The sequence below is a fragment of the Monodelphis domestica genome, chromosome 4, assembly GCF_027887165.1.
Source record: "Monodelphis domestica isolate mMonDom1 chromosome 4, mMonDom1.pri, whole genome shotgun sequence".
NCBI lineage: Eukaryota > Metazoa > Chordata > Mammalia > Didelphimorphia > Didelphidae > Monodelphis > Monodelphis domestica.
In genome coordinates this window covers 366476933-366499090 of record NC_077230.1, presented here as the reverse complement: position 1 = coordinate 366499090, position 22158 = coordinate 366476933, and the positions used below count along the sequence as shown (strand labels likewise).

Below are 22158 nucleotides of genomic sequence, written 5' to 3'. Positions count from 1 at the left end.
AATAGCATTTCCCAAACAATCCTGGTAAGGAAGTCATATAATATTTCTGGTTTTTAGATGAAACACATGAGGCTCAGTGAGGTAAGGTGAGCAGACAAGGTCACACAGTTGGTTGTGTATTTGGGCCAGGATCAAAACTCAGGCTACCTATTGCCAAGCCTGATACTTCACTTTGTCTTTTCAATCTAAAAGAATTCTGGCAAGTGAGGAATCAGAGGAACCAAGTTGATGATCTGGTTCTGTTTTGTCCAATGGGATTATATCGACATTCTTCAATCCTCTTGGGATCAGATTTTCCCTTTCTTTTCTAGGCAGAATAATGTCACCTTATGTTTGAATGGTGTTTCTAAGAAAAGGGGCTGAATTTTGGGAACACTGGGGATGACTAAATGTCAGTTTGAACTTTAAAAATGATGAGTAGATCATCACAATTATCAGCTTTGCATTTCCTTGCCTGTCTGTTGCTCCAAGTAGATAGTGATGGTAAAAGAGGGGGGATGGGGGGAGAGAACTGAATTATCTAAATCCTTGGCTGTTGACTATGACCACAGGGCAGCAAGGTCCAATCCAGAGATGGTGAACCTATGGCATGGGTACCAAAGATGGCACACAGAGCACTCTCTGTGGGCATGTCTGCAGCCCTCTCACCCCTGCCCTGAGTTCATTACTAGAAAGGCAAAGGGACTCGGGCAGAGCTGCTCCCTTCCCCATATCCACCTCTCCTGTTGACATTTTTTCACATCCCCCACCTCTGTGCCTAGCAGCCAATGGTAGTGCACAGGGGTAGGATGGACAGCTCACAGGTGGCAGAGCTGAAGAGGAACAGAGTACTTGGGCCACTTCCCTTCCTCTCTCTACACTCGCTGAGTGTATTCTTCATTTCACCCACCCCTCCACCCAGCAGCCCAATGGGAGTGCTTCCTCCCTCCTGTGTGAGCTAAGGGGGACAAGGCACACCCTCCACTCAGTGGTAGAGAGGGGCACAGCACATTGTCTCTGGCGGTGGCAGGCAAGACACTTTTTCTGGGTGATGGGGGCGGGGCCCAGAACTCTATCTTTAAAAGGTTTGCCATCACTGGTCTAAGCTCTTAGGCTGAATTCTTCCAATGCATTACATCATCTGATTCTTACAACATTGTCATAAGACAGATTAGCCACTGACAGAAGAAACTGAGTTCCAGGTGGGTTAAGAGATGTCTCCAAAATCACATCAATAATAAATAGCTTAAATGAAGTGCAATTGAATCAAGTTTATATGCATCTGTTCCTAGCCCAGCCCTATCACCAGTTGGCCTATGGATAGCTCCCTAAGCAGATGAGCTACTTACTGAAAACTCTGCTATCCACACCCCTGTAACTGATTATGCTCTCTTCCTCCCCAAATTAATCTGCACTGATTTTGGATATACTTGTATTACCACAGCATGATGGAGCAGGAACTTCTTTGTGTCTTTGTAGCCCTAAGACCTACCATTATATATGAGGTGTTTAATAAATTCTTGGCCGATGCCATCACAGACAAGATTGAGCTCTTGAGAATGTGCCATGCAATTTCTCCTCACCTAAAAGGTAATTCCTTCAAGGTCTTGGGAACCTTCATAAACAACCCTATGGATTGTACTGTCAGTTTCCCAGACCTGAAAGCATTTCCCTCCATACACCAACCAGTCAAAGAGGAAGCCAAGGGCCAGGCAAGGTCTCATCTGGGTCAATAAGCATGAATGAAGATGCTCACCTTTGCACCTTCATAGAGCTGATCCAGCTTCTCTGGAGCATGGCTCATTTCACTGTAGCCATCTAAGGTGTCTGTGATTCCATTCCCCAAACTCCCTCCTGGGGAGTCTTCTAATTTTGGAAAGCTAGACTTGGGCAATCCACTTGTTGATTCCAAGGATGCCACCCAATCCAGAAGGGCATCAATTTTACTCTTGTTCTCCTCCAGTTCTTTGGCAGCTTTAGTCTGAAAATAACAGTGGTAGATCAGTAGAAAAGGACTGAAGTCACTTATTACAACACATGGATAAGGGTGGGCTTTAGCTAAGAGGTAAGCGTTTTGAAAATCTGTGTATGTGAAGTATTTGCACAGAAAAACCAAAATGTTTTCATGACCTAAGTCCACTGAAAAATAGCTACTGCAAATTCACATTCTAGATATTTTGATCCCTCCCATATAATATCCAAAGCTAAGCAACAAAAGTGATCTTAGAGCAAATCCTATAGTTGGGAGGGACTTTAGGAGATCACTCAGTCCCTCTGGCAGGGTCACATTACACTCATGTTAGACTCAAGTTAGTCAGCTGACTTGGACAGAAAAGTACACACACCCATTTGAATATGACAAAATGCTTTCTATCATACAACCTAAATTTCTAGGGCTTTTTCTTCTTGCATCCTTCTCTTTCAAAGTAGTTAGCTCTCAAACTTTTCCCAAGGTCTTACTTTCTATTTCTTTAGTTATTTTTGACATTTAAAGCTGGCAAAGCATTATACACATGAGTTGTTAATTACGAACTTCAAAACAGCCCTGTGAGGCAAATGCAACACATACGATTTTCTTCCATTTGACAATGAGGAGACTGAGATGGACTAAGAGACTTGCCCTGAGTCACAAAGATATGAAGTGCCATTGGAACTGGAATCCATATCTTTTCATCTTCCATTTCAGCACCCCACTCACTATGCTAAGGTACCTCTTACAGTACAGTAACCTGGACTTAACATCAAAAAGTTCAAATCTTGCTCCTGACACTTAATAACTGTCTGACTTAGGACAAGTCATTTCAGCTCTATGTACCTTTGGCAATGCCCTGGTGCTCATTTACCATGCATCATTCAGGTTGTGATTTGTCTTGGTGAAGGAAGTTGCCACACTTGGGAGTGCCTCATGCTATAAAATTTTTAAAATCTCTCATACTCATGTAGTTAATGTTATTACTCTTTTCAAAATTTTCCATATCTTTCTTTAGCTGTTGAAACTAGAGGAAGCCTATACTAGCACAATGAATGTAATAAAAGATAGGACTTTCAGACTTCTAAAATTTCCTATTCTTACTTAGAATAGTGTCTATGTTCCAAGTATGCCTGCAATTTTAACTGTTCCCCTTGACTTTCAAAACTGACTCCTAGAGCTACTGGGTTTACTTCATTCTATTTTGTTTAGTTCTCTTGATTTTTCACAACAAAGCACGGTCAGCAATTAGTGATTCTTTTTGAAATGCACATTTCATGACCACTCTTGCCTGGAATTCCTTACTCAGGATTTGGGGGTGGGGTGGGGATTGTCAGGACCTAAAATGGTAATCCAACTGTAGTCCAGGACAAGTCTTCCACTTCACTACCTTTTCAGATTCCTGCTGCAAGGCTAAAGTAACTGCTTCCTCCAGTTCCTTTTTGGCCATACGTGTCCGCTCCTGCAATGCCTCTGACTGTTCTTTGGCCTGGAGCAGTTTTTCCCTTAGGCTGCTCAACTCATGGGGGTTTAATTTGGTCTGGTTCTCCTCCAGGAATCCCTCAGTGTCTTTGATGATGTTGGCAAAGGAGATGGCACGGTTCTGAACATCCTTCTGTAGATCCTTAATATATGAAAACCGGGGGAGAGGAGTTATCAGTCTCAGGATCATTAAGTATTGTAATGTGAAGAGTAGCCATGAAAAAGCTACCAAATTAGGGAACAATATGAATGTTTTAAGAGAATTGCTCTCAATACTGGTAAACTAGGAATCTCATAAATGGCACACAAACTGTGGTACTAATCAATTATCAGTTATCCATGCAAACAGAGGGAATCATAGATGAATCAAAAGCCATTAGAAGCTCATTTTAGAATTCATATAAAAGAGACATATAGAATAGACTTACTCTTCTAGGTTGAAAAGAATTTTTAAAATAACTCTTCATTCTTTGAATATATACTAGATTATAATAATGGAACACAATCTGGGTGCATACTGGGTGGCAGGAAGCAGTCTGTGACTTTAAATTTCTTATTGGTGAGCCTGAGTGCTAATCTATGTGAAGATAACAGAACTGAATAAAAATGGCATCTCTACCAGGGCTGGGTAAGGGCCTGCTTCTGGGTGATAATGTCCAAGTCTGTTTCAATACTGACCTTCACAGAGTCTTGCTTTTGCTGCAGAGTGGAGAGGTCCTCAGGGCTGCCACCTCTAACGTGGTGGCCTGTCAAGGTCTGCTCAGCTTGGCTTACCCAGGCACAAAGGTCCTCTAGCTTCTGGTGGCATGTGTTCTTCTGTTCCTGTAGTGTCTGGTTAGAATGCAAAGGTATTAAAAAAAGTTAGCACCTCCCCCTTGAGGGGGTCCAAATAAAGGTCAAGACCTTGCAATGCAAAATTGGAGAGTTATACTGCAAAGTGAGTTGGTGGGGTGAGATAGGACAAGCACAGAAATCATACTTGGAAAGCTCTTCTGGCCTCCCAGTCTGAGTGTCAAGAGTCTGTGATGAGGACACTTTTCCCCAGGCTGATTAATACAACCAATTCTCCATTAGTCACAGTGAATAGGAATAAAGGTCCTTAGATACTTAATTTCACATATGATAAAGATGACCTAATATTTTCAAGATTTTCTTTCATTAGAGAACTGAGTTCCTAAACCAATGGATTTCAGTTTTAGGAGCTCTCATTTTTCCTGCCTATCTTTTTGAATCTGACAAATACTAAGAAAATGAACAAAAGCCTAGAAATTCTCCAGTGATAAGTTTTGACACAGTGACCAGGTGTCCAGTTATCCCTAGTGAATCACACTGACTGAGAGGCTTAGAGAGGTCCTTGGCCAGAGGAGTATGCTTCTGTGACTGGCCCATCTCCAGGCCCCACCTTTGCTGCATGACAAAAAAGCACCGGAAAGAGGAGGGATTGAGCATGATGTGTGTCTCTGACCATCTTTTTCTTTCTTTCTTTCTTACTTTCTTTCTTTCTTTCTTTCTTTCTCTTTTTTACCAATTAAAAAACAATCCTGAACTGAACATCCTCTTCTCACCAGTGTCTACCTCATGTTGGTGCTCTGGCACCTACACTCAGAAGGAGGAGCCTCGCTTGGCCCCCTTCCTCTCTCCCTCCTTTTAAGACAAACAACATAAGGATTCTGGAAGAGAACTCCTAAGAGCTCTTCAGCTGCAAAGAGGGATCTTCATGGGTTAGGATGGGAGCAGCCTGAATCTGAAAAAAGCAAAGCAAACAGGTTAACATACACACAGGTAGATAAAGAAGAAGGCATAGCATTTCTTAAAGGGTTCAAGGTTAACAGAGATTGTGGGATTAATGGTGAGAATATCCACATGCAGCTATGCTACCACTGTGATTCACTGGTGTTCTCAGGCTGGGGTCCTTTCAATGGGGGGCCTCACATTTTACTGCCATGGCCAATGTGGCCAAATTTGCCTCATTATTTACTCATAGATATTAATAAATGTACTGGACTTGGATTGTGTAGCTTTAGTGAAGTTGCAGCAAATTTCTGAATTGGGAAGGCTAGATGATCACATCTGCACCACATTATTTAAGGCTTTTCTTTTATCAGCGTTCAACTGCCCTCTTAAAAAAAGCTGATTCAAAGGCACAATTGGAGGAGACATAGACATGATCCTGATCTTTTCTAGGTGCTCATCACAACAGAGATAGGTAGTACCAATGGTTTGGGTCCCAATTTACAAACTGTATCCTGAGGCCCAGAAAGGTTAAATAATAAATAATTGACATAGATATAGCATTTTATGCTTGCACAATGCTTTATATATACGTTAACTGATCCTTGAAACAACACTTTAAGAAAGGTAATGATATATTATTAACTTCAATTTGCAGAGTCTGTGATGAGGTCATAAATTTGAGGCTCAGGGAGGATATTTATATAGCCAGGACCTAAAAGCAAGGCTTGAACCCAGGGGTGCTCGTCCCAAGTCTAATGGTCTTTCTACAACTTGTCTTCTCAAAACTAAGGTAATATAGAGTAAGAAAAAAATCATCCCCATTGCTTTGAAATTATGTATATTATATATAATATGATATTATTAACAACAAGGGTGTTGAGTAATAGAACAAAATGAGAATAATAAAAAGTGAATCTGTATAGATCTGGAGGTTTTTTGTTTTATAGAAAGGCAAAGTGCCATAGGGACAAGCTTATGAGGCAGAATTGCACAGTGGTTAGAATGCTATACTTGAGTCTTTCCAGCTCTGGACACCTAGCTCTGGACTCCCCTCCCTGCCCCTGTAGCCTCTTGATTAGGCAGGCTGGCTCCTCCCAGAAATTCCACCCGAGGATGCCAGCCCTCTATACCCTCTGGGCTGCCTTCCTGTCATTCTTTCTTGAGCCCTCATGCCAGGTATCTGTGTGTGTCCATCCCTTTATTCCTTTCTCAGCTCCCTTTCATATGTTGTCTTTCCTTGTTTGGAATAGAAGTTCATGGAGGACAGAGCCTATCTTTCTGTTTGTATTCCGAGGGCATAGTACAGTGCCTAGGTCCTTAGCAAGCATTTGATTAATGATTATATTTGAGCTTGGGAGATACAAGACCAATTCTGTGTCATGTAGGTTCCCTCATCTTTGCTCCACTCCTTCCTAGGGATGTTGTAAGGACCATGTGATTTAATGATTATCCTGCATGCAGGAAACCTTGAAGTTCTATATGAATGTCAACCACAATGTAAAAGTCAAGATGCCTGAATCTCGGCACTACTACTTGCAAGGTGTGTGACTATCAACAAGTCACTTCTCAGAAATGGAGTTTTAGGTACCCCAATAATCAAATGGATACGATAACTCTGGTACAACTGGCCTCACAGTGCTGCTGTGAGAAGAGCCCTCTGGAAACCCTAAAAAAATTTTTTTAATTGAGAAAGAGGAAATTATCATCCCTTTGTCATCCTTAGAAGACTGCTATGACTGAAGCATCATAAACATGGCAGCTTGCATTTCTAGAGTACTGTCAGGCTTGCAAAGGGCCCTATAAATATTATCTCATTTGATTTTCCCAACCACCCTATAAGTTAAGGGTTATTATTATCCCTATTTAACAGATGAGGAAACTGACATGCAGAAAGGGTAAGTGACTCACATAGAACCTCACGTAGCCAGTGAGTCTCTGGGCAGGGACTGGAAGCCAACATTAGTGATTCCAAGTCCAGTGCTCTTTCTACTATACCACCTCACTGCTCTATTGTTGCTTTATTAAAGAAAGTGACTAGAAAATGGCTAGTCCTAACTGGTGAAATTTTCCTAATCACCCTTTGAGAGAATGGAGGTGGCCACTAATAAATAGCAGATAAGCCAAGTCCCTGAGTACAGGCCAGGAGTGGTGACCAGCGAGTCTAAAAGGAGAAAGCCTCTCCGAAGGCCTGACCTGGACCTGGGCAGCCTGCATTGCTTGCTGAAGACAGCCCTGGAGAGCATCCTTTTGGGCTATAGCATGTACCGACAGCTCATGGAAGGCTTTCTGCAGTTCATTCAGAAGCCTCAGCAGCTTCCGACTTTGCTGAGGGGACAAGTTCTGGGCATGCTCTGAGATGAAATACTGAATATCCAAAGCCAGAATGTCCAGCTGAGACCTTCTCTCAGAGAAGGGCTGTTTTAAGGCCTGAAAAAAATTGAGAGAAAGACAAATTAGAAATGAATCTCACTGAATTTCATGTGAACTGGAACAACCTCCAGGAACTGATGCAGAATGAAATGAGCAGAACCAGGAGAACATAGTACACAGAGATTGACAAATTATGGCATAATTGAATGTAATGGACTTCTCTACTAGCAGCAATACAATGATCCAAGATAATCCTGAGGGACTTATTTTATTTTATTTTTAAAACCCTTACCTTCCATCTTGGAGTCAATACTGTGTATTGGCTCCAAGGCAGAAGAATGGTAAGGGCTAGGCAATGGGGGTCAAGTGACTTGCCCAGGGTCACACAGCTGGGAAGTGTCTGAGGCCAGATTTGAACCTAGGACCTCCTGTTTCTAGGCCTGGCTCTCAATCCACTGAGCTACCCAGCTGCCTCCTCCTGAGGGACTTATAAGAAAGAACACTATCCACATCCAGAGGAAGAACTGTGGGAGCAGAAGCGCAGAAGAAAAACATGTGATCGATCACATGGTTCAATAGGGATATGATTGGGGATTTTGACTTTAAATGATCACTCTCTTATAAATATTAATAATATGGAAATAGGTTTTGAACAATGATATATGTAAAACCCAGTGGAATTGCTCATAGGCTCTGGGAGGGGAGAGGGAGGAGGGGAGGGAAAAACATGAATCATGTAATCATGGAAAATATTCTAATTTAATTAATTAAATAAATAAATTTTAAAAAATTAAAGCAAACAAAAAAAACAAATGAACTTCACCTTCATTGGCTTACATAAACAGCTATGCTTACTCCCTTCTCAGTAGAGAAGTCCTAGTTAAAAAACTCAGCAGAGAGAAGCTTCTTTCTCTGCTATTCTGAGCACTAGAGAAATAAACCAGCCCCAAGAGCCTCCCAATTCCATGTCCTCTAGATTCCTAAAGGGAACTAGAAGTTGCCTCAATTGGACTTTGATTCCCAAATACATTTAATGAGCTGAGGTGCTCCTTGAGCACCTAAATCTCAAACACTCAAAATTCCAAAGGGGCCATTTCTATTTGGCTTTGGAATTCAACTCCCCCATCACAATGCCTATTTACTTTAAAAACTCAAATGAATGAATAAAAAAGCTTTATTAAACATGTATTATGTACTAGGCACAGTGCCCAGGGTTGGGAACCAAAGGTTACAAAAAGAGTCAGTGTTAGCCCTCAGGAAGTTTTCATGCTAACTGGGGAAGAAAACCCACATAGGAAAGATGTCATCAGGGAAAGAAATTTGGTGCTGGGCTAGTGAAAGAGAAGTACCCAGGTAGAGGCAGCCACTTCAGATGAGGACTGACTTGATCCAGGTTATAAATAAACCAGTGGCAGATTCAAGGTTAAAAGGCAGGTCTCTGAGCCCCCTGTTCAGGGCTCTTTCCACTCCACCCCATAGTCACTAGTGCTGCTATATACATTGCACTGACTTCCCATGCAATAGATGTCTCACTCCCTGAATGCAGGGAAAAGGAGTCAAAGATGACAGCTGTGTGATTTTTAGATTCTCTCTATCTGGCTTGGCCTAGCACCCAGGAATGTGCACACCCACATGACACGGGCATGTGCTAGCAAATGACAAATCAGAAACAGAGGACAGATGCCTGGGCTGTCCTATGTCAAGCTAAGCTATCATTGGTACAGATGAGATGCAGAAAAGTGGTTTAAAACCGTCTATATGAGGCACGTCACTTCCTCTCTCCCCTTTCCCCGGAGAGGCGATTCTGGCTGGCAGCATGGTAAGCATTCTGACATCTTGGTGTGGTGGCAGCTATCTGTGGCGAGTCTGCCCTTGAGCTGATTCAGGTTCAGGCATTTTGGCTGAGCCCTATTGGAGTTCAGGCTGATTCCTTCCTCCTTACTTTCTAGAGCCTCTGGTCTTCCTTCTGGTACTAGCCAGGCAGGAGAAATCCTACTCCTTTCCTTCTTCTTAATCTCTTTCCACTATATCAATTAAATCACCATAAATTTCCAGCTGACTTGGGTATTTTATTATTTGGGATTTTCCCTGGCGAACAATTAAATTTAGATTTTAAGTCACAATGCTGAAATTATTTTTACAGCTGCCACTTCCCAAGTTGCCAACTGATATTTAACTGAGGTCCTCCAGTGAGCATAGGCCCTATGCACAACTCTAGACCCAGGCCTCCAAGACCAGTCATCAACAAGGTGAGCCTGAATACCCCACCTTACCCTATCTCCTTTTCCAGCTTCCCCCATTAGAATGTCAGCTCCTTGAGGGAAAGAACTATTATCTTTACCACTCATATTTGTACTCTCAGTGCTTAGCACAATACCTGTCACATAGCAACTCCACAATAGCTACATCCTAACAGCACTTTTAGTTTTTTATTCCAACTGATCTCAGAGGTAAATATTTGGGAGACTTCCATCCTAGCTTTAATCTCACACACCCCAGTAACTCAATGTAGGAATCAGTAATGTAAGGCCTGAGCCATAGAGGCCAGGGCAGAGAGCATGATGTTTGAAAGTCATTGCCCACAGAAAGGATTGAGGGAAGCAGAATCCAGACTTGCTCTATTTGCTTCCAGACCTGTCTCTGAACTAACTCTCTCTCTCCCTGAGCACTTATCTCATAAATCTTGCAATCTCTGGCAAGTAGCAGGGTGGAGGGAATCTGGGCTGGGAGCTGGGACCTGATTCAACCTTAAATTAGAAAGGCTGAAACCCTATTTCTCTCTTTATTTATTTGTAACAGATCCTCACAACATCCCTGTTATCAGTCCCTCAACAAGCTTTCACTGAGCACCTGCTATGTGACAGGTACTGTGTTAAGTGTCTTTAGATAGACAGTTCAAATATTATTATTTCCTATTTAGAGATGAAAATAGTGAGGTTCAGAAAGATGAAGTGACTTATCCAAAGTGATAATCTAGCTGGAGGCAGCTAGGTAACTAAGTAGATTGAGAGCCAGGCCTAAAGAAATGAGGTCCTGGGTTCAAATCTGGCCTCAGATACTTCCTAGCTATGTGAACCTGTATGAACCTTAACCCCCAATGCCTAACCCTTATCATTCTTCTCCCTTGGAGCCAATACACAGTATTGATCCAAGACAGAATGTAAAGGATTTAAAAAAAGACAGTCAAAACAAAGTGTTATAGTTGATAGGAGGTGAAGGATGGGCTAGAGTCATTGTCTCTTGATTCCATGTCTCAAATTCTCTCTCCTTCCCCAACACTGTACTGTTTGCAACAATAGTTCTTAATAGAAAGAGAAAAAAAAATCTAAGGAAGATCTAAGTGCATGATGAATAACTGAAAGTAAAGTGATACCTCATATTCCTTGAGAAGGTTATTCAAATCTGTGGCATCTGATTTGCTGACATGTTCCATGTTGTACAGAGAATGCCTGGTTTCATTAATCCAGGTCCCCAATTCTTGAAGTCTGCCCTGCAGCACTTCATATTGGTTCAAGATTTTAGTCTAGAAAAAAAAACAGTGTTAGAGAATTATAATGATAATCCCTAATCCTGCCCAACCTTTGTGGGTCTGCCCTTTTGCTTGAAGAATAATTCTACCTTTTCTGCATCCACACTGTTCTGAAGACTAAGCAATCTGGAGGCCCACGTGTCACTCACGGAGCTGAAAGACTTTTGAAGATTTTTAGCATCTTTCTCCAGAGCCTTCAGCAACTGAGCAGGGACTTCCTGGGGCTGAGTGGTCACAATCTGATGAACACATTCCAGCTCATGATTCACCAAAGTAGACAAATCCCTTAGCTCTCTATCCAGGACCTGTGTGGGAGAAAGGAAAATGAATTCCACATGACACCAGGGCATGAATACAAAGTAAGAGTATGAAGGAACCACACAGACTAATGAGAATAGCATTAGGAAAGAAAAGCAAAGGATAAGCTTAAAACGGGCATGAAGAGAAGGTACCAGTGACAACAAAAAGGCCTATGTGGGTGGATTAGAAGAGGAAAAAAGATGGCAGGCTTGCTGGGCTGATTAGCAGTATTCATGCCATCACCAGGCTTCTTCCACACTATTCTTATTACAATCCTCTGTTGCAGTAAGACTGAGCTCTTGGCTTATTCCCCAGATTCAGCACACCACCTTCATCTCCATTCATCTGCAAAAGCCATTTCCTACATGTGAAATGACTCTTTCCTCAGTTATCCCTGGAGAATCCTGAACTTCCAGGATCCTGGATCTAGAGTCAGAAAGACGCTGCCTTCAATTCTGCCTCCGATACCCAAGAGCTGCAGGATCCTGGGAAATCATTGAAATTCTCTCTGCCTCAGTTTCTAGGATTGGATTTAGCCTCTAAAGTTGTTTCTAGTTTTAAATCTATGACTCTCTGCCACCTCCTCTAAGGCATGCTTCTTTTTTGAACTCCAGTTCTTTTCTCCTTAAATATTCCTACAGTTCTTTGCTGTCCTCACTGTAGTCCTCTTCCCTTTTATTCCCCTGACAGAATATAACCATTTTAAGAACAGGACCTAGCTTGCTTTTCTTTGTATCTCCATTGTCTAAAAATGTTTTATAGCACAATGGGCAAGATTGAATAGATATTTGTTGAATAAGTGATTTCTAAATCAAAGCTGATGATACTGTCACCTGTCGATCAAATTTAAGATATCAGACAGATTTCTCTCCAAAATGGAGCCTTCTTATTCATATTTCCAGTGTACTGCTTTAAAGAATTCATCCTTTAAGGTGAATATAAGACCAATCTGCGACTATCAAAAGACCGAGCTTTTACAACTCAAATTCCAAAGAAGAAAATATAAGAATATGAAAGTTGACCTCTTAGGTCACTCTTGTGAGAGCCAAAGATTGTGACTAAAAGGAGCACTATGGGATGTACTCTGAAAGAAGATGGCTATAATCTATGACATTCCCTTCAAAGTTTGGTAGCAATGCTTTAAATCAATTAAATCAATGCTTCATAAAAGATTTAAATTAAACCCAGAATGGCAGATTCATGGTAGGTAATTATTAAGAGCAACTACAGTATGATGTTTTGTTTTAAATATGTCCTATTTCTTGGGGATAATAGTATGTTCCTAGAAAGGAAAGGAATGCCAGACAACTTAAAATACAACTCATTTTATTTCCTACACAAGCCAATCCCTCCTCCAAATGTCCCTATTTCTATCAAGGGTGCCATTCTTCCAATTCCTTAACTTCCTTTCTTTATATTTTGTGTTTGCTTACATGTGTACATTTCCCCCCCCAAAGAAATGCTCCATGAGGTCAGGGACAATATGATTTGTGTCTTTTTATCCACAAGGCTTAGCACAGTGCCTGGCACAAAGTAGACAATTAAATTAAATGTTTGTTTCCTCCAACTGTTGGCTTACATGCTGTACCCTCTATAAAGTCCTCTTGATCCTCCCAATTGCCACTGTTATGCACCTCCTAAATTTACTTTTTATTTACTCTTCTATATTCATGTTTCCCCACTTTCTTCATCACTAGTAGAAAGTTAAGTATTTTGAGGGCAGACCTTGCCTTACTTCTATTTTTCATCACTTACATATAAATAAAAGTTTATTGAATTGAATTTGATCAGGACATTTGAGTTTAAATCTCACTGTAGTTTTGGGTAATTTTGTTCACCTCTCATAGCTTCATCTTCTATTAAAAGTCTCAGTTTCATCTATAAAATAGGGATAAGAAGCATGCCACTACTGACCTTGAGGGTTGTTGTGAAGAAATCACTTTATAAATTTTAAAACCTTACAGAAACAGGGCTGCTTAGGTGGATTAAGAGCCAGGCCTAAAGATGGAAGGTCCTGGGTTCAAAGCTAGTTTTACACACTTCCTGTGTGATCTTGGGCAAATCATTTAACCCTGTTTGCTTAGTCATTGCCCTTCTGTCTTAGAGTTGTTTTTTTAATCCTTACTTTCTATGCTAGTAACAACAACAACCACCTTAGGGGGCAGCTGTGTGGCTCAGTGGATTGAGACCCAGGTCTAGAGATGGGAAATTCTGGGTTCAAATCTGGCCTCAGAGACTTCCTAGCTGTGTGACCCTGGGCAAGTCACTTAACCCCCATTGCATAGCCCTTACCACACTTCTGCCTTGGAACCAAATATATGGTATTGATTCTAAGACAGAAGATAAGGGTTAAAAAAAAAACACCACCTTAAAGAAATATGAATTTCTATTATTGTTGTTATACTTACCACATAATTATACTGTAAGACCTCAGGGTAGGGATTTTTATATGTTTCTTTGGATTCTTCATAAGACCACATGAGGCTTTGAAAAGCCTGCTTCATTTAAATAATGCTTTACAGTTTGCAAAGGCAAACATTGTCTCTTTTTGAGCCTTACACTATGGTGTTTAGGTCAAGGAGGATGCAAACTCTTGCTCTTGTGAATCCTTATATGGTATAGAGCATTTAGTTTTGTTTGGCACATTTTAGAGAAGACATTGTTAAGCTGAAACATGATTAGAAGAGAGTGAATAGAATGGTAAGGAGAATCAAAACTAGGCTAAACAAGGATGCACTGAAGAAAGTGAAAGTATAGTTAGCATCAATCTTTTAAATTAGACAATCAGTTACAGAAAAGAGGAATGTGCTGCCTAATAGGGCAAATAAGAAGTCTTTGATAAGACTAAATGATCACTTACCAGAGATGCCATTTCTTTTAAGGTATTGGTTAGATAAGACTCACAAAAAGGTTTTAGGGGAACACAATGAGTTCTGTTTCATACATGTTGATTTTTAGACACCTTTAGGACGTCTAATTAGAAATGTCTAACAGGCAGTTGGTGATATAGGACTAAAGTTGAAGAGAAATGGAGATGTAGAAATCCTGTGTATAGATAGAACATAGTTCAAGTAATGTGAGCTGACATCATCATCAAAAATATAAAGAGACAAGAAGAAGGCCCAGGGACTCAAAATATTGAAGGTCAGCCAGAAATGAAGGAGAAGGACATGGGTAAGGGCCTAGTAAAAGAAACTGGAATTAACAAGTGGCTAAGTGGATAAAGAACCAAATATTTTCAAAACTACATGTTTGTTGGTTAAGACAATCCAAAGTTACAAGTGACCCTAACACCATTAGTGGTCAAGTACTATGAAATCAGTCAGTCCCACTTTAGAGACTCCAAGCTACAAAAGATACAGGTCTTGGAACAGAAGTTACTCAGAAATCCCATTCAGCCTTAGGAATCTAGAAGTAAGACTGAACCCAAATGTTGTGAATCAGCTATATCTTTTCATTTTGTTATCCTGGGCCAGAACATTAGGGATAAACACAAAAGGAGTTCTAGGAACAGATAGGAAGCTCTGTGAACTTACCTTTGCCTGGCGCAACTGGTCCTGCAATTCTGCCAGGCTCAGTTCTGCTGGACAGATCTGCTTGGTTCTCATCTCAATATTCCGAAGGAGAGAGAGATAAGACACCAGCTGTTCATCATGTTCCAAACAAAGCCGGCGGCTATATACTGTCTGTGGAACCAAAAGAAACATTACTCAGACTTCAGACAAGTCCCTTATGGTTCTGTTTTCCTTTTTTGAATAACAGAAAAGTTTTCATTTTTAAGATACTAAAACAAAACAAACTCAGAGAGATCCATAACTACATATGCTTCCTTTCTACTAGAAAACCACTTCAAAAAACAGTGATAAAATGTGATTTGACAAATTCTCATTTATTGAATCATTACTATCAACTAGCAAACACATCAATACATTGCCTTTAGGTGACATGGTTGTCACATTACTTTCAGTGGAAAATCCCTATCTTGAATATTCAGCAACATTTTGCAGAAAGGCATGCTGAATTATTGCCTCAATTCCCTAAAATAATGTCCTGAATAAGAAATGGGGGTAATTAGGAGGGAGTGTGAGGTCATTATGATGGAAAGGACCCTAGATCAGGAGTCATAAGAGTTGAGTAGAATCTCTGGATCTATCAAATATAAGGCATATTGCAAGAAAAGAAGGCAATATGGCATATTACAAGGAATTTAGGGTATTTAACCTTCTTGAGGTTTGGTTTCTTTCTCAATTAAATGTAGATAATATGTGCATTATAACTACTTCACTGAATAGTGATTGCTACAAACATTACATAAAATGAAGTATGTAAAACACTTGGAGCTATGAGTATTGAGTTATCTCAGGGAAGCAACAATTAAGTATACCATGTGTGTATGTATGTGTGTGTGATTTCATGCATGCACATACTGATCAACATCCAACTTTGCTGAATTAAACTTCTAGTAATCAATCATATTCCAAAGAAAAAAATTATCCCCCCCCCCCCCCAAGTAAAACTTACTTTGGCTGCTTTGAAAGGCTCTTGGCTTGTGTCTTCATTCTCCTTTCCTTTTGCTGAAGTTACAAAGAGAGACTGCTCACTGCTGGAGCTCAGAATCACCTTCTCCTGATCTGTCTTCTCATCCAGGTTCCCTGCTTGGGTTGATGCCAGGGGCACTGTTTTTTCTCCATTATTTTCTGGACTAGACTGAGACTTAAATTTGGCATGAACAGTATCTTTCTGAGGTTCCCTGATAACTGCTCTAGGTATATCCTGAAGTGGCTTCTCTGATGTAAAGGGCACTAAAGAAATTGGATATTCTCCAGTCACTTCTTGTAATGGCTTTTCTTTAAGGGTTATAGAAGATCCCCAATGAACTTTGGTGTTATCTGGTATTAATAACTCACAAATTATCTCTTGGTGCGATCTTTCTTTGGGAGAATCAGATCTGGAGTCACTCACATTTTCTTTATCTCGAAAAGAGACAGAGGGATTCTGGAGTGACTTCACTGGATTGAAAGTCAGGAAAATGTTTACATCCTGGGTATTTTGTTCAATTGTTCCTATGGACATCGCCTGAGGAGCTATGTCCTTTGCTTTATAGGTTAAAGGAAATTTCTGATTGACAGATGATTCTTCCTCTCTTTCCTGCACTGTTTGCTCTTTAGCTTGCAGATTTTTCGGGGAGTCTTGTTCATCTTTGGGGGTCCTCTCTTGAGAAAGCTTTGCTTCTGGGACAGGTATTGGTCTCTTTGTCCTTCCTAAGCTCTCTGCTTCCTGAGAACTTTCAAGAATCCTTATTTTAGTTTTTTCGTCTATAGCCCTTTTTTCAATTAGAAACAATTTCTCTGTTTCCTCTTGGTTTTCATAACAACTTATTTCAGATGCCTGTTTATAAACAGCTAATATTTCCCTCCTTGGAAATTCATTCTTTAATTCACATGACTCAGTTCCTCTTTGAATTTCAATCTGAGAGCTGTCGTTTGTTTTGTGAATATCTTTCTGAATAGAAGCTACCAATTCAGGATGGATTAATCCTCTTTCAGCAGCTTCTATTAAAGTTACTCTTTGGCCACTGGATACATCAATAATTCCTCCATTCAATACCTGATGAGTTGCAATTAATTGGACCATTTTTTCATCCACCAATTTTTGTTCTAAAGCTGCCTTTAATGATAGTCTTTTGCCTGTAGTAATGTCGAAAATTCCACCAGAATCTGCCTGGGCTTCCAGTAATCTCAACACTGGCACAAGGTCTACTTTTCCAAATTGGGCTGCTTCAGACAAAGTGAGCTGCTTGCCAGTTACTTCATCTCTAATATCTGAGAAGGGAATTATTTCTAGATATCTCTGCCCAGATTCAACATCAATCTTACATTTTTTAATAAATTCTGAATAGGGTATAATCTTGCAATTCTCAGGATCTACAATCCCATGCATCATTCCAGAAGACAATGTGGCTTCATTAGATGAGAGCTTTGTTCTTATAGCTTCTGACAAACTTAGTCTTTGGCCAGAAATGGGATCCACAAAGCTTCCCTTCAGGGCTTGAATTTCCTGGGCTTGATTTGTAAAGTCTAGGGTAACAAGGCCTATTGCTATAGCTTCAGGGAGGGAAATAAGTACCTTTGTGGTAGGATGAATAAACTGATGAAGGCACATGTTCTCAACTTGTTTGAGTTCTTTGGACAAATCTCCATCAATTAAACCATGTTCAGTGGCATTATCAACAGAAAGTCTCATCCCAGAATCATGGTGAATGATTCCTCCATCTACCACCTGTTTAGTTAACAACTGAATGGCTTCTTCTCTCTCCAAAAGACCTTTGTTAATGGACTGGACAACTGTTAATGGAGTTTTGGTTTCAGGATCTATAATTCCATTTGTTTCTATCTGTAAACCAATCAGTTTTTGCTTGGTTATCTTCTCAGAGTCTTTACCTTTGGTAGCTTTCTCTAGGCATATAAGTTCTTTCTGATCAGCACTGTCCACCAAACCAAGATTTGAAGCCAAAGTTACTGAGACTTTTTTATCTCGCTTCAAATCAACAATTCCCCCAGTCACCACTTGCCCCTCTAAAATTCTCATGGCTGTTTGTTTGCCTAATAATCCAACCCTGACAGCATCTCTCACAGAGTGGACAGTGTTAGTATAGGGATCTAAGACACCACTTATAGTTTTGTCAGATGTGAAAACCTTCTGAAGAAGATTTTCATTCATTAAACCTTCATCAATGACTTCTTCTGTTGTCAAAGATTCACAAGTTTGAGAGTCAAAGAAGCCCCTGAACATTTTCAGTTTTTCCATAAGTTTCACTGCAGTGTGGCTGGGCACTATGCCCCAGGATACAGCTTCATTTAGTAGGAGCTTCTGACCTGTCTCATTGTGATAGATGCCCCCATTTTCTAACTGTGCTGATAACATTTTTAAGGTAGCATCTTCACTTGGCTCTAAAAGATGGTCCAGTGACATTTCCATAACACCATCAACTGACATGGCTTCAGTACTTTTTTTTACCATCTTCAGACTTTCATTTGTTATCTTTTCTTTTTCTAGACTCTGGTTTTGGACTTCTCTTTCTTCTTCTTTTATTAATTCACTCATGGTTCTTTCTTTTTCCAGGAAATAAAGAGCCTTAATATTCAAGGGCTTTGTTTCTGTGTCTGGATACAAAGTTTTCTCTTCCTGGGATTCTGATTGTTCACTTTGAAGTTTTACAAGGTCTCCTCCAATTCTACCAGAAATATATGCTTCTTTTTCAATTCTGAAAATAACCCCTTGTTCTTGTAATGTAGAAACAGTCTCAGTTAGAGTACTCCTGTCTTTTCTTTTTAGTCCAGCAGATAAGGGTTCGTTGTCAATTGAAAACTGAATGCCTTGTGCTTCCTTAGTGAGTCCTACAAAACTAGTTCTACTGGCAACACCCATGCTTTCTTCATTGGAATACAACTTTTTTGGCTCTTCTTTCTTGATTTTTGAAGTTTGCCTTTGCTGTTCTGGTTCAGTGTTAAGTATGCTTTTAAGACCACTAAGATTTGGAATTCTCACTTCTCGCTCTTCTGGAAATGATTTTTTTTCAGATTCGAATGTAGTAGAGAAGTTTACTTCTAAAGTCATCTTTTTCCTTCCTGTTTGACTATTTGTTGGCTGTTCTTTTGGAGAACCTTCTTTCAGGACAATCTGTAATTCTTGATGTCTTATATTTAAGCCATCTTGTGTGTCAACTTCAGGATGTCTTAAACTGGCCGAGTCTTTTATTTCTCTGAGAGCCTTTAGGCTTCGCTGGCTAACTTCACAAGTTTCTAATGGATGAACATGGGATGTTTCTCTTTGCCCTAGTGTAAGGAGTTCAAGCAGCCCCTCATCTAACAGAAGCAGTCTGTGTCCACTGTGCACATCAATATAGCTGTGAGTCATCAGATGAAACAGGAGCTTTTCATGGTAACTTCCTGGTACATGTCCACTTTGGTCTTGGCTGTATAGTGGGGCTGTTACCAGAGCACTAAAACCCAGTGGACTTTCTGAAGAGACTGCCAATTGCATATGGGGCATCACATCAGGTATGCAAGTGGATTTTAAGTTCTTTGCAACATCTTTGTCCAAAATGCCTTTCTCAACTGCTTTCTTCCAGGACCAAATCTCTGTGGTTGCTGGTTGAAAAAGGGCCTTGATATACTTCCTATTGCTAAGGATTTCATAAGCCAGCTCAGTAGATATGATACCTTGTTCCAAGGCATCAGCAATTGAGAGGATCTCCCCAGATTCAGGCCATAGCAACCCCATAAAAGACCAAAGGGATTGGAGAATAACAAGAGCCATCTTAGAGGTTATCAAGTCTTTCCTCAGTGCTTCATCTATGGTCAGCCTATACCCTGTGACAGTGTCTATGATGCCACCTGTCTGAAGCTGCCTGATGAGGATGGCACAGGCCATATCCTGATCAATCAAATTATATCTTACAGCTTCATCAACTGTTAGACGATGTCCTGTTCTGGGGTCTACGATGCCACCTGCAAAAAGCTGAGCTTCTAATAACCGAACAGTAACCTGCCGATCAATCAGGCCCTCCTGAACAGCACGAAAAATGCTAACCTTCCTGCCTGATTTCAAGCTCACCATCCCTCCTGCCAGCTGTTTGACAGGCAGTAGTCTTAGCCCTGAATCTTGGTGAACAATACATCTATGCATGAGATCCAGTAGACTGATTTTCTCAGCTGTATTGGGGTCAATCAAATTCTTACAAGATCTCAGGTGAGTCTCTATCTTTGAGTGAAGGTGTGCTGTGGTGAGTTCTTGGTAAGAAGCTTCTTTCAGGCTGATTTGCTTTTCAGTGGATGAGACAGGAAAACTTCCAGTTGCCAGGAGAACTTCTAAGATCTTCATTCCAACTCTCTCACTGATTTTTCCCTTTTCCATTGCTTCAACAACAGAAAGATGACTTGTGCCCTCAGACAGCAAGTTTAGTGAGGAATACGCATCCTCTAATTCTTGAAGCAGCTGGCAAGTCTGTTGATCAATGAGGCTTCTGGATAGGCCTTCTTCCAAAGATACTTTTTCATTAGTCTCAGGGACATCTAGTCCAGACATGATAACCTGGGCTTCAAGGAGAACCAGGCCTGTATCTTGATCAATGAGGCCCTTCTGCATGGCCTTGAAGATGGGAAATATTTCCACTGTGCCCAGGTCAATCACCCCAGCTACTGTTCTGCTCCCCTAAAAGAAGAAAATAAGAATAAAAGTAAAGAAGAGGCATGACTAAATAAAAGAGACATTTAAAGAAAATTTAGTGCATAAAATTCAGAGGTATCTCATTCCAGGTCAGAGGAAATGCCACTTGTAGAAGATCGAAAACTTATGCCAAAATGGAAATATTTCCTAACCTGCAGGGTGTTTAACTGGGCTGTAAACTCAGCCAGAAACCTGGGTTGGGGCCAAATTAAGACAGATCTGAGGACAGACTGAAGAACTCACTTCACAGTACTACACACTGGCAAGCAGCAAAGGGTGCCAAAAGGAAATATGTCTATGGTCAGACTACCACAGACCATCCACAAACACACACACAGAGCTCTCTTACTTTCTCATTAATGGTTTCTAAAAGAGAATAACTCAAACTTAGACAGGAAGCATACTGTTTTTGGAAAAACCATTAGACACGGAGTCAGAAGATCTAGGCTCACATCTTAGGTCTGCCACTTACTAGCTATGCAACTACAGAAAAGTTTTTTAAACTTCTTGGGTCTCAGTTTCAGCATATGTAGAATGGGGCAATTAATACTTATACTGCCTAGCTCATGGAATTGTAGGTAGGGTTAATAAAGAGAAATATGTAAGGTGCCTTGTAACCATAGCAACTATAGAAATGTTATTACATAACAATTTCCCATTATTTTCTTTATATCTACTTTCTGCTTCCTATGAATAAGGCTCTCACAGCAGCCAGCAGCTCTACATTGCCAAGTATAGTATAATTGGTAAAGAGGAAATAAACAAACAAGTTTCAGGCAGTCCTGTAATGAAGCAGGATGGTTCCAATGGAGCTTTGCCTCCTTCTAACACCAATTCACTTAGCTGTTTGGCAATGAGGGACATTCATGCTCTTATTTACCTGTGATAGCTTTCCCTTGAACAACGAACCTAGCTCCAGGAATTGGAAGTCACATGAATAGGTCAAGGAAATAGATTGGGAATATGTGTCATGGAAACCACCAATGGGCTTCTCTTGGCCCTTCTCATGCAATGGGTAAAATCAGATGCAAAGAAGAAAACACCTATAGGGAATTAACCATTCAAGGAGATGAAACAAGAGCAGTAGCAGCTTCTGACCTTGCTCAGAAGGGTATTTCTTTTGGGAAAGCCTGTGAAAATATTTAATCACACCTTATGGTAAACTGAGAAAAAAATGATTCTATTCTGAGCTCTATTCTTTCAAAAAAATTCATAAAATTTCAGTAATACCCAATCCATGAGAAGAAAACTCTTGTGACTGGGCCAATGAAAGACAGGATTTTCTTTTCCAGTACACTAATGCTGAGAGGACAAGCCAAGAGCAGCAATAAGTGGGATTGAACTTTTAAAAAGTCCTACAAAACTTGTAGTTTCTGACCTAACCAAGCACAGCAAGAGGGAGTAGAGAGAACATAAAAGGCTTTTACTTACCAGAGCTGTTGTTACGTACGCCTTGAGCAGCTAAGAGACAGAGCCTTATGGAGCAGCTCAGCTGTATCACACACAGTGTAAGCTTGGTGTTAGCGTCCAGCATGCGACTGTTTTGCTTTTGCAAAAAAAATAGAAC

At 40.5% G+C, this 22158-nt stretch overlaps 1 protein-coding gene across 26 annotated transcripts in view; it reads right to left on the bottom strand.

The window, feature by feature from the left end:
• Positions 1-22158, bottom strand: part of MACF1 (microtubule actin crosslinking factor 1) — a 404892-nt gene that overhangs the window by 143024 nt on the left and 239710 nt on the right. For 24 of the 26 annotated variants that reach the window (XM_056795193.1, XM_056795203.1, XM_056795202.1 and 21 more), the window contains 8 exons: positions 15885-20576; positions 14900-15049; positions 11153-11368; positions 10908-11057; positions 7358-7591; positions 4109-4261; positions 3339-3572; positions 1736-1960 (listed from right to left, as the gene is read on the bottom strand). In XM_056795193.1, coding sequence (XP_056651171.1) covers positions 1736-1960; positions 3339-3572; positions 4109-4261; positions 7358-7591; positions 10908-11057; positions 11153-11368; positions 14900-15049; positions 15885-20576 — 6054 coding nt within the window. The remainder of the gene's footprint in view (positions 1-1735; positions 1961-3338; positions 3573-4108; positions 4262-7357; positions 7592-10907; positions 11058-11152; positions 11369-14899; positions 15050-15884; positions 20577-22158) is intronic. The other 2 variants (XM_056795199.1, XM_056795200.1) reach the window with 1 other exon arrangement.